Consider the following 13,894-nt stretch of genomic DNA (forward strand, 5'->3'; position numbering starts at 1 on the left):
GTTCTCCTTTTAGGAACTCATATGTCCGACTGAGGCATTTATGCACTAACACTTGGGTCACTAGTACCAGCATTCCAATAGATACTGATGAAGAGAGGCCTGTGATGTTGAAGGTAAACACGTATATCTTGGAGTTGGAATCTCAAACTCATTCCTGAAGTTCTCTACTGACAATCTCACTTCTAACATATAAAATAAGCATAATAACTAGGATAAAGGTAAGAGGATTACTTACTCATATTAAACCAAAAACTGTTGCAGATTGGAACGTGCCAAACAAAAGAGGACAAGGAAGCTTTTGCCATCGTATCGGTTCCTCTGTCTGAGGTCAGAGACCTAGATTTTGCCAATGACGCAAACAAAGTTCTAGCATCAACTGTTAAAAAGCTGGAGAATGGAACAATAACTCAGAATGAAAGGAGGTTAGTGAGTTTTAATTTTTTCCCCTCATAAACTGGTGTTTGGTTACTCATGACATCATAGTATCACAGTTGTGGGTAAGTTAGTAACATCTGTGCGGACATAGAGGCAATTGGGAGAGGACACTTCAATACTGAGAGTGCTAGCCTGGGATTAAATTCCATCTCTGTCAGAGCATCCGTGCTGCACCTCAGGCTGGTCTGTGTACCTCATCTGTAAAATGGGGGTAAACAGCACTGCCTCAGCTCACTGATTGCATAAATAAATGGGTAGCTCCCTGGAGAACAGCAAAGTGTTTGTCTTATTTTCCTGTAATATTCCGCTTCTGAGCTCTGACGTGGGGATCCACTGCATTTGATTTTCATGTACAAGAAAGCCGTCTGTATGGTGAGCAGCATGCTGGGCTCTTGATCTGTGTGGATTTCACTGTACCACATGTTCTTGCTGCTAAAGCACTAAAAGAAAGTCTCAGAGTGACCGAGAAGCTGCCCTGGTAGTCCCTTCCCTTTCTTATTTCCATTTTTCCCTCTTCTCTTTTTCTTTTTTTTTTTTTTTTTTTTTTTTTTTACATCATTTTGGTGTTTACCCTTTATATTCATCTGTGTTTCAGCCGTAGCGCTATTAGAGTGTCTGTTCTTCACACCCGCCCCTGAATTAAGGGATTTTGTTGTACATCGTAGCCAAATATATCCCACTGCCAGTTATGTAGTTGGCTATTTATTTTCAGCTGTCTGTGGTTAAACTTATTACTAGGCAGCATCTCTGGCAGTGTTAATTTGTAACTCCTGTTCTATCACACATCATATACAGCTTTTTGCTGAAAATGTTAATTTTTGGTGATAAAACTGAATTTCTGCTGGCGGTTGTCAGTAGCAATTAGACCAGATGGTTTAATATCAGGTGGAGGATCTATAGTAGCAGGCAGATCTGTAATGGCCTGGCTGTTGGTACTCAGTCTTGAAAATCTGATGGGCCATCTCATGATTGAGTTGGACCAGGGAGCAATACAACATAATCAAGGTGTGACATCCCTGTATTAACCTTGCACTGCTGTGTCACTGCAACCCAGTGTTGTCAAGTCTTGATGTTGACAGGTTGATGCAGCACACATGTAAAACATTTCAGAGTGGTTTCAGAGTAGTGCCATTATTTGTTTGTTCCTGTGATTTCCGTAGGAAGAAATCACTCTTGTCTTTTCCCTGTTTTATCACTTTCTTGCTTAGGTAAGTAGGGGTCCCAACAATTTATTCCTAATACCTTCACCCTACATCTGCCTTTTCTTAATTTTCTGTTGGGGGGAACCTTGCTGTTCTCCACTAGTGGGCTGTGACTTTTAAAACTAAAGCTCACTCAGAGGGTTTAGCTGAACAGCCCAGCCCTCTTGTGGGGAATAGAATAGGGTATTTCAGTTGGAAGGGACCTACATTGATCCTCTAGTCCAGCTGCCTGACCAATTCAGGGCTGACCAAAAGTTAATGTGTGTCGTTTAGGGCATTGTCCAAATGCCCCTTAAACACTGACAGGCTTGGAGCATCAAGCAGCAATCTAGGAAGCCTGGTGGAAGCTTTGTGTCTGGCTCCCAGAGACAACTTTGAAAATCTGAGGAGCATCTCCTGGCCACTTTCATAGCATACCTAGAGGTTTAGTAACTATAGACTAGATATCGTCCAAATTCAGTTGATGTTCCCCCCGGGCTAGGGGACATGCTGGGCTTTGTCTGTAAAAGATTGCTAGTTCTTTTAAGGAAGATTCACTGAAATCTGTGGGCAGCCATACTCTCTGTGCATGCCTAGCGAGGTATATTAGTAACAAGGTGGCAATGACCACTGATCGTTTTCTTTCTTTTTGGATTTTCTGAAGGTGCGAGAGAAGGATTTACAACTGCCTCCATATTTCTTAGCACTTGTTTCTGCCAAATCTTCTTTCGTGTAGCAAAGAATGAGTGAAATAAATATAATAATTTCTCAATAGTTTGTTGAGTCAGTAGGGAAATAGTCTAGCTGTAGAATGTTTTTATTCCTCTAGTGAGTCCATCATCTTGTTTCACGGACCCATGTCCATCATAAACTATGGAGATCCTTCCTAGCCTGCATAAGTGTCTTTCAACTGTTGCTGTGCCTTGAGGCAAGCTGGTATAGATTTTAGATTTCTGAATACTCTGCATCAATCCAGCATCCTATATTTTTCTCTCTTTTTCCCTCTGGTTGTTGTTTAATGCCTTAGTAAACATCCTTGTGATGTATTTAAGCCTCTGCTGAAGTAAGGCCTGGAATCCTTAAGTACGTGTCAAACTTAACTTTGCAGTGATTGAGGTTCCATTGTGCTAGATAAAGCTTGTTCTAAAAGGTGATTTTCTTTCTTAATGAATCCTAGCAAGTGTTGAGTGACTGTATATAATAATGATCTGTCTATTCATTCTAGGTTTGTAACCAAGCTACTGGAAGATCTCATTTTCTTTGTTGCTGATGTACCTAATAATGGGCAGGAAGTTTTGGATGTGGTTGTTACTAAGCCAAACCGGGAACGACAAAAATTAATGAGGGAACAGAATATATTGGCTCAGGTATGTCCTACTATATTAATAATTTGCTTTTATTTACAAACAGATCGTAGGAGAGAGTAGCTTGAGAAAATGTTATTTTTCAGGAGCTAGGCTTATGCCATATTGGGTTTGTCTCTGACTGGACTGGATAGGTATGATATTCATTAGTCAAAGCTTGCCTTTTGGTCTTTGAATCAGATAGAAGTATGTGGGGCCAAGTCTGCTATCTGTTAGTTTCTTGTGCTTCTGATGACTTCCAAGGTTGTATTTGTTAGCAAATTGTTAACCAAATTTGAAAGAGGTTTGCTACATGGTCCCAGTCCTGCAGATGTTCCCCATATAGGAAAAATCACACAGAATCACAGAGTGGTTGGGGTTGGAAGAGACCTCTGGTGATCATCTAGTCCAACCTCCTAAAGCAGGTTCACGTAGAGCAGATTGCACAGGAATGTGTCCAGGCAATTGCTGAATGTCTCCAGAGAAGGAGACTCCACAACCTCTCTGGGCAGCCTATTCCAGTGCTCTGGCACCCTCAAAGTAGAGAGGTTTCTCCTCATATTCAGATAGAACCTCCTGTGCTTCAGTCTGTGACCATTGCCCCTTTTCCTGTTGTTGGCACCACTGAAAAGGGTCTGGTCTCGTCCTCTTGACATCTACCCTTGAGATATTTATAAGCATTGATAAGATCCCCTCTCAGCCTTCTGTTCTCCAGGCTGAACAGACCCAACTCTCTCCAGACCTCTCATCATCTTCATAGCCCAAAAATTCTGATGCCCTTATGGATCCCTGACTTTGTATGAGGGCCAGCTTGTATGTAAATCAGAATTAATATTCTCTTCTAGTAGTTTACTGAAATTTAAAAAAACAGTGAAAAGGATGAAACAGGCCATTAGTCAGTCTTGTACTCCTTTTTCATGCTTAATTTATCCAAAGTTAAGGCACGTAACTTACAATGTTTTAAGCTGGAGACAGCAGTCAAGAGAAAGCAATGTCAATCAAGTTGGTGGGAAATTTAAAGCTAAATATATAAAGCTGTAATACTGGAGACCGTTGGTGTGCCTCCACTCACCTACATATGACTAAATACAAGTGCAGTGATTCCCTTTGGACTTTGGTCAATATATCCCTTGTGCTGATCCTGTCAGAGGACACTTCCATTGACTGCTATGAGCAAAAATCTTGGTTTGATTTTTATTCTCAGTGATTTTGATTTTGAACAGATATTTGGGATCCTCAAAGCTCCTTTTAAGGACAAAGGTGAAGGATCAATGCTGAGACTTGAAGACCTAGGTGACCAGAGATATGCCCCGTACAAATACATGTTAAGATTATGTTACAGAGTTCTCAGACATTCCCAGCAGGACTATAGGAAGAACCAGGTCAGTAGTATTCGAGATAATTTTCCTCATGATTTCTGTAATAATATACTCACTGCATTTACAGATGGGATTTTGTGGTAATTTTGTGTTAAGGGGTGGTGAAAGGTCTGACTTTAGTCATAAGAAAGAAGTCACTGTCATATACTGCCTCATGCTGAGGAACGGTGTTTTTATTTTGTAGGCATTTGTGTATTAATTTTCAGCAATGAATATCATAAGCTCACCTTATACCTTCACAGGCTCCCACTGAGGCTGTGTTCCTCTCCTTCATTCGTGGGCTTTCTGTTGTTAAAACCATGCTCTTGGACTCTGGGTTGTAAAGTGGGGAGTCTACAAAACTGCCTGGGTTCTTGTTGCTTAAGTATTTGTGGAGGAATGGCAGTGAATCAAACTGGAGGTTATTCTATCAGGTAGCCTGATTTCCCACTGCGGGAGACTCCCTGTGAGCAAGAGATATTTCAGAACATGGTGCTGAGCGCTTTGCACGTTGCAGCGGGGAAAAACTGCATGAACTTTATAGGACTAAAGAGGCTGGAGATAAAACATTGAGCTGCTATGTCTGGCTTCTTTGTGTTCTTTCTAATCCTTTATTGAAAAATTTCTGTCTTGAAGGGGGAGAAAAGGAAGAGGAAAGACTCAGGAAGGAAGGCTTCTTAAATGTTATAAAAACCTTTTGGTTTTCCCTTTCAAAAAATTGGTTGCCTTGTCTTGACTTGTATAAATTTTTATGGATTTGTTCCTTTGGTTTATGAAAGAATAAGAAGAGTTAGTAATTCCTAATGGTGAATCTGTTTCTTGGGGTATATGTTCTAGGTGTTCAGATGTTCTTTTGTTCAGGCCAGTTCAGAGAGGAAAGTTTTGAGGGTTATTTTGGTTGGTAATTGAGCTGGATTCTTCTGGTGCTAAAAGAAAAACATTACTGCATAACAGATCATCATGGGGATTTTCATTTTTTCAGGAATATATTGCTAAGAACTTCTGCGTCATGCAGTCCCAGATTGGTTATGATATTCTGGCAGAAGACACCATCACAGCTTTGTTGCACAACAACAGAAAACTGCTAGAGAAACACATCACGGCTAAAGAAATAGAGACGTTTGTTAATTTGCTCAGGAGAAATCGAGAGCCAAGGTTTGAAGTGGTTCCCATAACATTCTTTTCCTGTATTGATAGGCTTTTATATTTCCAGTAGATTGTCGTGCAGTCTCTTTCTCTCAGCTTAATATTTTTTGACCTCACAGAAAAACAAACATGCCATGCTAGAAAATATCAGAAACACCTATAGTACTTGAGATTTGACAATTTCTGCTTTTCAGAGCTAGAGCTACTGAAAAGCAAGGTTTACACACTAGAAGACACTTTTGTAAATTTGGTTGTAGTTCCGATTGGGACAGAGAGAAACAAACAAATTTAATTTCTCATAACTCTGCAGCTTCTCTGTGAAAATGACATTTGTGTTGATTCCTCTGCTGATAATCTTGGTGCAAATTACACGTCAGTTTTTCTAAGCTTTTATTAATGTTGGTTTTCCTGCAGGTCCTGAGTCCCGATCAGACCTGAAAAGGGCCTAGGACAGTGAAGATCCCAGTGAATGTGTGTCCTAGACCAGATCTTGTTCCAAATTAGAAATTCTGGACTTGAACTTCACTCAGTCGGAAATTTTTTTTTATCAGCTTTAGGTCAGAATATAAAGGAAATGTATTACCAAAGTAATACAAATATAATAAATTAACATACTGAGGGCAAATTAATGTCCTCTGTAATCATGAATACAATTTTTTCTGTTAGCTGAAGGCCCTGGTGCTCCACTGCTTCAGTTACTCTTTATGTATCTGCAACTGTTTTGCCTCACTCGCTAATCTCATTGCCTCTCCCATGCTAAACTGTCTTGGGTTTGGTCAGTACTAAGAGGAAACCACATGACATCAGCTCCTTAGTGCTGAAGGGTCCAAGTGTTTATTGACAATCTCATGTCACTTTTTTGTGATGGAGGATGTCATAGTTGTTGTAATATTTGTTGCATAACTAAATGGTGCAACTGCTGTGTATTCACTTCTTTAAGGCTGAAGTCCAAGAGCAATAAATATTTGAAAAATATACCTTATGAAGATGGTGCAATCTGAACAGTAAAGGTTCGATCTTATGACACTTATTTTCATGGAGAATCTTGTAGACTTTTGAGGCACTGCTTGTTGCAGTGTGCTCTGAAATACATGAGCTACAAAATTTAAAACCTTCCTGAGTTTTAGCTCCAACTAGGTAATTCCTTCAGAATTCTATGTAATTATGTGCTGCTTAAGTAGCATTATCTTTGTTATGCAATATTGCTGTGCACTATTAATTACCTGTTGCCACAAAGCTTCGTTTTGACGATGGGTAAAATTGGTGATAGTGTACCCTAAAAATGCTTTCTGCACTCATCCCTTGCTGTTCCCAGATTTCTGTGGGGAGTGTGGTCTGTGCTAAGGTAGAAATTATTTTTCTGATTCCCTCTGGTAGGATGATAACCTATAGAGGTTCAAACTCTTGGATCCTTGAATCGCTGATAGTAGATGGTGAATTTTTTTTCCTTGATTTCTAAGGAAGTGAAATATGTGATCGGTGTGTATGTGCCTGCTACTATTTTCTGCCCCACCAGCTCTTGAGCCTCTTGCTCAGTTTTAGCTACATTTGCTAGAGGAGTGGTGAACTCAGAGATACTCAGTTCCTATGAATGTCATGAAAAGAAGGTGCTAAGAGGGAAGAGGTCCTCTTTGTATTCCAGTGAGGCAAAGGCTGCAATATGGATGACTGTTAATACACACCGAGGAATCCATGAAAGAGGGGCAAGAAGCAGATACCTAGTGAATGTCCCAGCTGCAAGGAAAGCCTCAGCCTGAACCTTTTTAAATGTCAGAAGACATACATTCAAGAGACAAATTCATAGGAAACTGCTTTCCATGCAAAACTTTGTTATTTCTGATTTATGTGGAATGACCTCTTTAAATACAGAGGTCTTGTCTTCAGGTCCTGCCAGATATTCTCTCTTCACTAACTGTTGGCTTCTAAAAGGTGGAAGTCTGGACTCCTCCAGTGCAATGGCAGTTCCTCAGAGGGCACACGGTGATCTCCAGCACAAGGAGCGTTTCCTTGCTGCTTGATTTGGGGAGATGCTTGTTACCTGATGGTGGAGATGGGTGAGAATGTGTACTCTTGCTTTTGGTTCCTGACAAGGACAAGGGCCTTCAGTGGAGCTCCCCTGCCAGCCAAATGTAAGACAACCTCAGGCTGTTCTTACATTCTGGCACAACTCTTTGGCCTTTAATTTGCTGAGAAGTGTCACACTTGGGGTATTTTTGTTTTCTCTCTTTGACTGATCGTTCAGCACCATTCAGAGTGGCTCTCAAAGCTTTTACTCATCTTTGTCTGTTGTGAGTTGCAATAGTATGAGTTGGCAAAGATCGCATGTTGATAAATCTCTCGATATACACTCCTTTGAGCATATTAGTGATGAATACGAGAAATTTTTACTGCAGTGTTTATGTGTAGTATTTTAAGTCTCATGTTCTGTTCCATCTGTGCTTTTTTGACTGCAGATTCTTGGATTATCTGTCGGACCTGTGTGTATCTAACACCACAGCAATACCAGTAACTCAGGAACTCATCTGCAAGTTTATGCTGAGCCCAGGGAATGCTGACATTCTCATTCAGACCAAGTGAGCATACATAATCAGAACATACTTTTTTTGTTATCTGCTCTGTGGTTGTGTCTGTAGCAGTTTGCTAGTGGCTCCATTGTGAATGGTTTGTCTTTGCAGGCTGGTTTCGACACAAATGGACAATCCCTTGGAATGCCAAGTCATCTCGGATGACATTGATGAAGAGGAAGTGTGGCTTTACTGGATTGACAGTAACAAGGAGCCTCATGGCAAAGCCATCAGGCATCTGGCTCAGGAGGCAAAGGAGGGCACAAAAGCTGATTTAGAAGTTCTTACCTACTACAGGTAAAACTGCTTTTTCAAATGGAAGAAAATGTAAACTCTCTGAAGACCCTGGTGCTGTTCTTTATCCAGTTCATTTGCCAATATCAAAAAAGGAAAACAGGTCATGCCAGAAATTGGGGTTAAAAGTTTGTTTCAAGTTTCTCCTGTCGGGAGCCTCACAATCTCTGCTGTCTATTCCAGACAAGTCTTGAGTTTCCTTTGTTCATGGCAGCTCTTTGTGTCTCTTTATCATTTTAACTCTTAGTTTTCATTTGGCTTTATTTTAGGTTGTGCTGCCCTGAAAGCAAGGCATGCACTGAGGAAGGAGTCCTGAGGATTAGAGGGGAAATGGGATCATGGAACAGTGTCTTAACACTGATCGAAAACAAATAGTTCTTCCATAGAGCGGTGCTTCCTTAGAGTTTCAAAGGGAGCCCAGTCTTCACAAGGGCTGGAGCCTGATGTTAGCATTTTTAGTGGCAAGTCGATCCCTTGATTAGCAAAGTCACTCTTGTTATTTTTTAGGATTTATATCAGAAAGGCTGATGTCAGGCTTGTAAAATGAGACTGAAGTATGTTGTTTCATTTCCAACTGATTTATTTGAATATTGTATGTTATTGCCTTTTTTTTTAAGGTATCAACTGAACCTCTTTGCAAGAATGTGCCTGGACCGCCAATATCTCGCCATCAACCAGATTTCTGCACAGCTGTCGGTAGACTTGATCCTACGCTGTATGTCTGATGAAAGCCTCCCTTATGACCTCCGGGCTTCTTTTTGTCGACTGATGCTACACATGCATGTGGACAGAGATCCTCAGGAATCTGTGGTACCTGTTAGATATGCCAGATTGTGGACTGAAATTCCTACGAAGATCACAATTCATGAGTGAGTTGGAAGTGTTTCAAACTAAAGTACAAAAGCATTTTGTAGGAGTTAGTCTCAGAACAGCATGGTTGTAAATGCAACATGCATGTGAAAACATGTTTTGCTGCAAAGCACAGAGTTATTAATTATTGCTACTCTTGGAGTTTTCCATGGGTGGCGTTATATGGAAATATTTCCATTTTATTTTTCACTGTTCTTACAGGGAACAAGTTGAGGAAAAATAGAATGGCCTTTCCTCAGACCAGCTCTACTTGAAGTAATCCAATTGTGTCTAACATTACAGGTTTGCTAGGCTGGAACTCAGTCTTATACCTCAAGCTCAACTGAAAGCCACAGTTGGAAAGCCAGAATTTACAGTTAGGTACAGCTATTGCCTGACAAACAGTTCCCAGAGGCTTTGGCCTCCATCCAGGAAAGTACTTAAGCATGTGTTAAGTATGGGAGAAGGACCTATTGACTTCAGTGGAAATCCTCTCTGGCTTAATTGATTTGATGGAGCAGCGCCACTGGGCTAGGCCCAGACAGGGAGTATCTGGCTGAAGAGGCAAAGAGGAAGAAGGATAGCAGTGCAGCAGACAAGATTGCTTCTGGTAGAGAGATGAAGGACTGTTTTGACATATATGAAAAATCAGTCCTAGTTGGTGGTGCAAAGGAGGAAGCTGATTGTCCCCAGCTGGTTTTCTGATCTGCTGTCTTCCTTGCGGAAATAATAAACTCTGGCTGATGGCCAGAGAGGGCAGCAGACACTTAGTGACTTACTGAATTGCCACAGCAAGATTTGAGAGTGCTATCTGCCAGAACTGTAGTATTTTCCTGTCTCTGTTATCCCTGTTTGCTGCAACCCTTCCTGGCACTGTTGGAGGGAAGGTTTGTGCATCCTCTTTGTGTATCTACCAAGAAATCAGCTGACCTCTACCCCTTCTCCTTACAGAGAACTGACAGTAATTTCATAGCATTGTGATGGGTTTATTTTTTTCTTTAGTGAGAGCAGATCCTGATATCTGAGGTGTTTATTTTTCCCTCCTTTTGTGCCTTCTTTTTTAGGTATGATTCTTTCACAGATTCGTCAAGGAATGAAATGAAGAGGAAGTTTGCGCTAACTATGGAATTTGTGGAAGAGTACCTGAAAGAAGTTGTAAATCAGCCTTTTCCTTTTGGAGACAAAGAGAAAAATAAACTTACATTTGAGGTGCTTCTCAGCTATCTGTATCCTACTTACAGTATTCCTCCTCATTTCAGATAAGTTGACATCGGTTCTTTCAAAATAAAGGTAGTTGCAGGATAAATGTTGGTGTAAAATGTCGTAAAGAAGCACCAGTTCCCAATTCCAGTGTTCTTGATAATGACTGTTACTGCAGAAAATAATACTACTGTCTGCTGTGAAACAGCAGTTTTCCTTCTCCTAAGGTGGTTGTGTTTCAGTGGCAGGAGGAGGGATACGTGTGTGGGTGAGCTGCCATATGCTTTTTCACTCCACATTAGTGAATCAGTATGCATGGATTTCTTCAATATAAGTAAATACTATCCTATGTGTAAGATATGACACTCAAGGAAATACTCTGAATAGCCTAATACTGTATTTTAAATATTGTTTGAAATTCCTGACAGATCTTTAGGTAGGCCTAAGTCTTCTAGATTCAAATAACATATAATAAAGGGAAAATGCTTACAACTTTTATAGTTCTTCCTCTAACCTGCCTCCCAAGCTTTGTCACTTCTGCCTGTGGTCATCTGAAATCACCTCCATCCATACTTACCATAGTTGTCTTACTCTTCTTCTGACGTCCACCTTCCCCACAGCTGCTGTCTCTTTAAACAATTTCCTGGAGTCTTTCTTCTTGATCTTATATATTTTTCCCAGAGGAAATTGTATCCTTTCGAGCCTTCCTAAATCTCATGCTAGTTTTGCTCTCTGTTGTAATTTGACTGACCAGTTGTTTTGTATAGCCCTGAAAGACATTTGATGTTACTGACCTTAGTCCAAGACCTGTTTAAATCAGTGGAAAGACTTGTACTAATTTGAGTGCACTCTAGATCTGGATTTTTGTGAAATGCAACCATATTGCACAGCTGAATATCACAAAGGTTGCCAATACTTCCTTCATTTTTAATTTGTTTTTCTCATAGGTGGTACATCTGGCTCGAAACCTCATATACTTCGGCTTTTATAGTTTTAGCGAGCTTCTCAGGCTGACTCGGACACTGCTGGCAATTCTAGATATTGTTCAAGTTCCTATATCATCATACTTTGAAAGGCTGAGCAAGTTTCAGGATGGAGGTGAGAGAAGCGGCAAATACTGTTATTCCAGTGTGTAACTCATTATTTAAATTGGAAATAACTTATGGAATGTCTCATTGGTCTTTCAAGGTTCTTTATTCATGCGTAAACCCACTTACAGGAATGTATTGCAGGATACATTGATGGTCAGCTAAAAAGGAACCTTTTTAAACAGAGCTGCAGCCTTCATGACCCGTGGTTACTGTGCTGGTGCTGCTGTGCCTTTGCTTGTTTGGAACTGAACTTTCAAATCTGAATCTAAGCCTCAGTGTCCCTTGTGCTGAACAACCCAAGCAAGTGCAGATAGCACTTGCCTGGGTACAGCAATTCTTATGGCTCATGTCTGGCAGAGGTGTTTATTAGTCATCTTAGCACTTCACTTAAAGGGAGAATGAGATGCTAGTGGTCCCACAACTGCAGAAGCACCAGATGGAAGTCCAGATGAGGTCATCCTCTGCATGTGTGTGTCAGTTTGGAACATTCTTTTTTTAACCCAGACCAGAGCGTGTGCCTGATAACCCCAGGACAACACTATATGTCTCACTGCCTTTTCTACCATGGTTTAAGTCTTGAAGAATGAGCACACCAGGAAGATGCTGAAACTTAGCAGTTTAGTTTTCCTGTGTGTAGGGAAGGGAGGTGTGAAAGTCATGTGGACTGAGGGTCCAGGAGACTGGCTGGTGGCAAAGTCTGTTTCAATATGTGGTTGGTGTGTCATTGCACTGGCAGCTGGCCCACAGCACCAAAAAGGATGAGCTATCTTGTCTGAAACAGCAATTATTTTGTATTTTCTCTAGGAGGCCTTTTCCGAGCCTTTGGTTTTCCTAATCATCATTTTGCTCAGTCACTCGTACAGATACCATGCCTGAGTGTGCCATCCTTCATAACTTTTTTCTTCTTCGAGGTTCACGGGCTCTGGATAAATGTGGACTAACATCGTCATCTCTGAGCCAATAAGTCTTGTGCTTGCTTCTCATGTTCTTTCCTCCATCACTGCCAGTGCATGTTACTGAAAGCCCCTGAAAGTCGTTCCTGCAATGCTGCGCACACTAAGGCATGCTACAACTGTCTGCAGTCCTTCTACAGCACTAGAGAACGACTGTATGTTCAGACACTTGGAATTATGTTTTCCTTTTTTGTCCCTGAAATACTGCATTGCAGACTCACTTCTTGAATGATGCTGGACTCCGTTTGACTCCAGATACAATCTTGGCATATTGGCAAGATGGAACATGCAGATCTGGTTCTTCCATTTTGTTCTCTCTCTGCTTTAGTCTCTAATCCTCATTATACATCTCATTCAGTGCTTTCACTCACCTTCATTACCCATAAAATTATGTCTCATCCTTAATTCCCTTTCATTTCTGTTGAAGGGTTTCCTTTCAGGCTATATAGGAAAGAACCACCCATTGAGTGCGAACAGACCTGCTCTCAGTTATATTAATTTCCATAGCAATTCCATGCAAATCAATGAATTTATTCTGAAACAAATGAGTGTGAAGGAATGCAGAAGATGTCACCACCATGCAAATGGAAGCTCAGTAGCCTTGTTAGTAACAATCAACCATTGACTGGAGCCTTGTTTCAAACTTTTGTCACACATTTATTTTTATTTCACCTTCTTTCAGTGAAAAAGTCACAGAACAAAGGTGGGATTTTTTTGTGTCTTTGATTAGCTTCAGCTTTTATAAAGGTTCTTTAAACTTTTTTCTTCGCTGTAGCTGTTTATCTTTTAAACAGTGGACTAGTTCAAGTCAGAATATGACAATTCACTGCTGTTCTTTTGGACATGATCTGTGGGTTGGTGTTTTTATTATTTTTTCTTCTTTTCCTGTTAACTATATGGCTAGAAAGCCCATTGCTTTAGAGAGGGCTTTTTGCTACCTCAGACTGTTGTCAGTCATGTCTGCCATCCTAAGGGAGACCAGCAATAGAGATATTGGCTATGCTGTCTAGGCTTAAAAATAGGCATTGAAATTTTGCTGTGGAGAGACTGGTGTTCTTGTCATTGAAATAGTTATAAGACTTGCTGGAAAGGCCTTTTACAGTCTTTGATAAAAGACAAGGATGCCTGTCTTTGGATGGCCATATCTTGTCTTCAGTCTCCTTCTTTTTTCATTGACAGGTCATAAAACACATAAACTCTGCATTCACTTTGCAGCTGAGACAGAGTAATCCTGAATGTTTAACTGCTATGCCCAAGCATCTTACTATTCCTCCTCCTTTCTCTGGAGGTGCATACTTACCTACCCATGGGCAGAATTAGACCATGAAGATGCATGTACCACAAGGATGCAAAATTTAGAAGCAGTTCAAGTAGTTTTGTAATTCCTATTCACTATTTTTGAGCAATCAGCTCATAGAACTTCATGTCTGAAGAACATACTTCATGTCTGAAAAACATTACTCAAGCAAAATGGGAACAT

The 13,894-nt window shown here is 40.6% G+C and overlaps 1 protein-coding gene across 3 annotated transcripts in view; it reads left to right on the forward strand.

Moving 5' to 3' along the window:
* ITPR2 (inositol 1,4,5-trisphosphate receptor type 2) overlaps positions 1 to 13,894 on the forward strand; it is a 266,577-nt gene that overhangs the window by 81,179 nt on the left and 171,504 nt on the right. For all 3 annotated transcript variants that reach the window (XM_080342096.1, XM_080342097.1, XM_080342098.1), the window contains 10 exons: positions 14 to 113; positions 262 to 422; positions 2,842 to 2,983; positions 4,183 to 4,341; positions 5,300 to 5,472; positions 7,917 to 8,036; positions 8,139 to 8,324; positions 8,939 to 9,190; positions 10,235 to 10,379; positions 11,318 to 11,468. In XM_080342096.1, the coding sequence (XP_080198222.1) occupies positions 14 to 113; positions 262 to 422; positions 2,842 to 2,983; positions 4,183 to 4,341; positions 5,300 to 5,472; positions 7,917 to 8,036; positions 8,139 to 8,324; positions 8,939 to 9,190; positions 10,235 to 10,379; positions 11,318 to 11,468 (1,589 nt within the window). The remainder of the gene's footprint in view (positions 1 to 13; positions 114 to 261; positions 423 to 2,841; positions 2,984 to 4,182; positions 4,342 to 5,299; positions 5,473 to 7,916; positions 8,037 to 8,138; positions 8,325 to 8,938; positions 9,191 to 10,234; positions 10,380 to 11,317; positions 11,469 to 13,894) is intronic.

This window comes from Nesoenas mayeri (assembly GCF_963082525.1).
Source record: "Nesoenas mayeri genome assembly, chromosome: 1".
In the NCBI taxonomy this organism is placed as follows: domain Eukaryota; kingdom Metazoa; phylum Chordata; class Aves; order Columbiformes; family Columbidae; genus Nesoenas; species Nesoenas mayeri.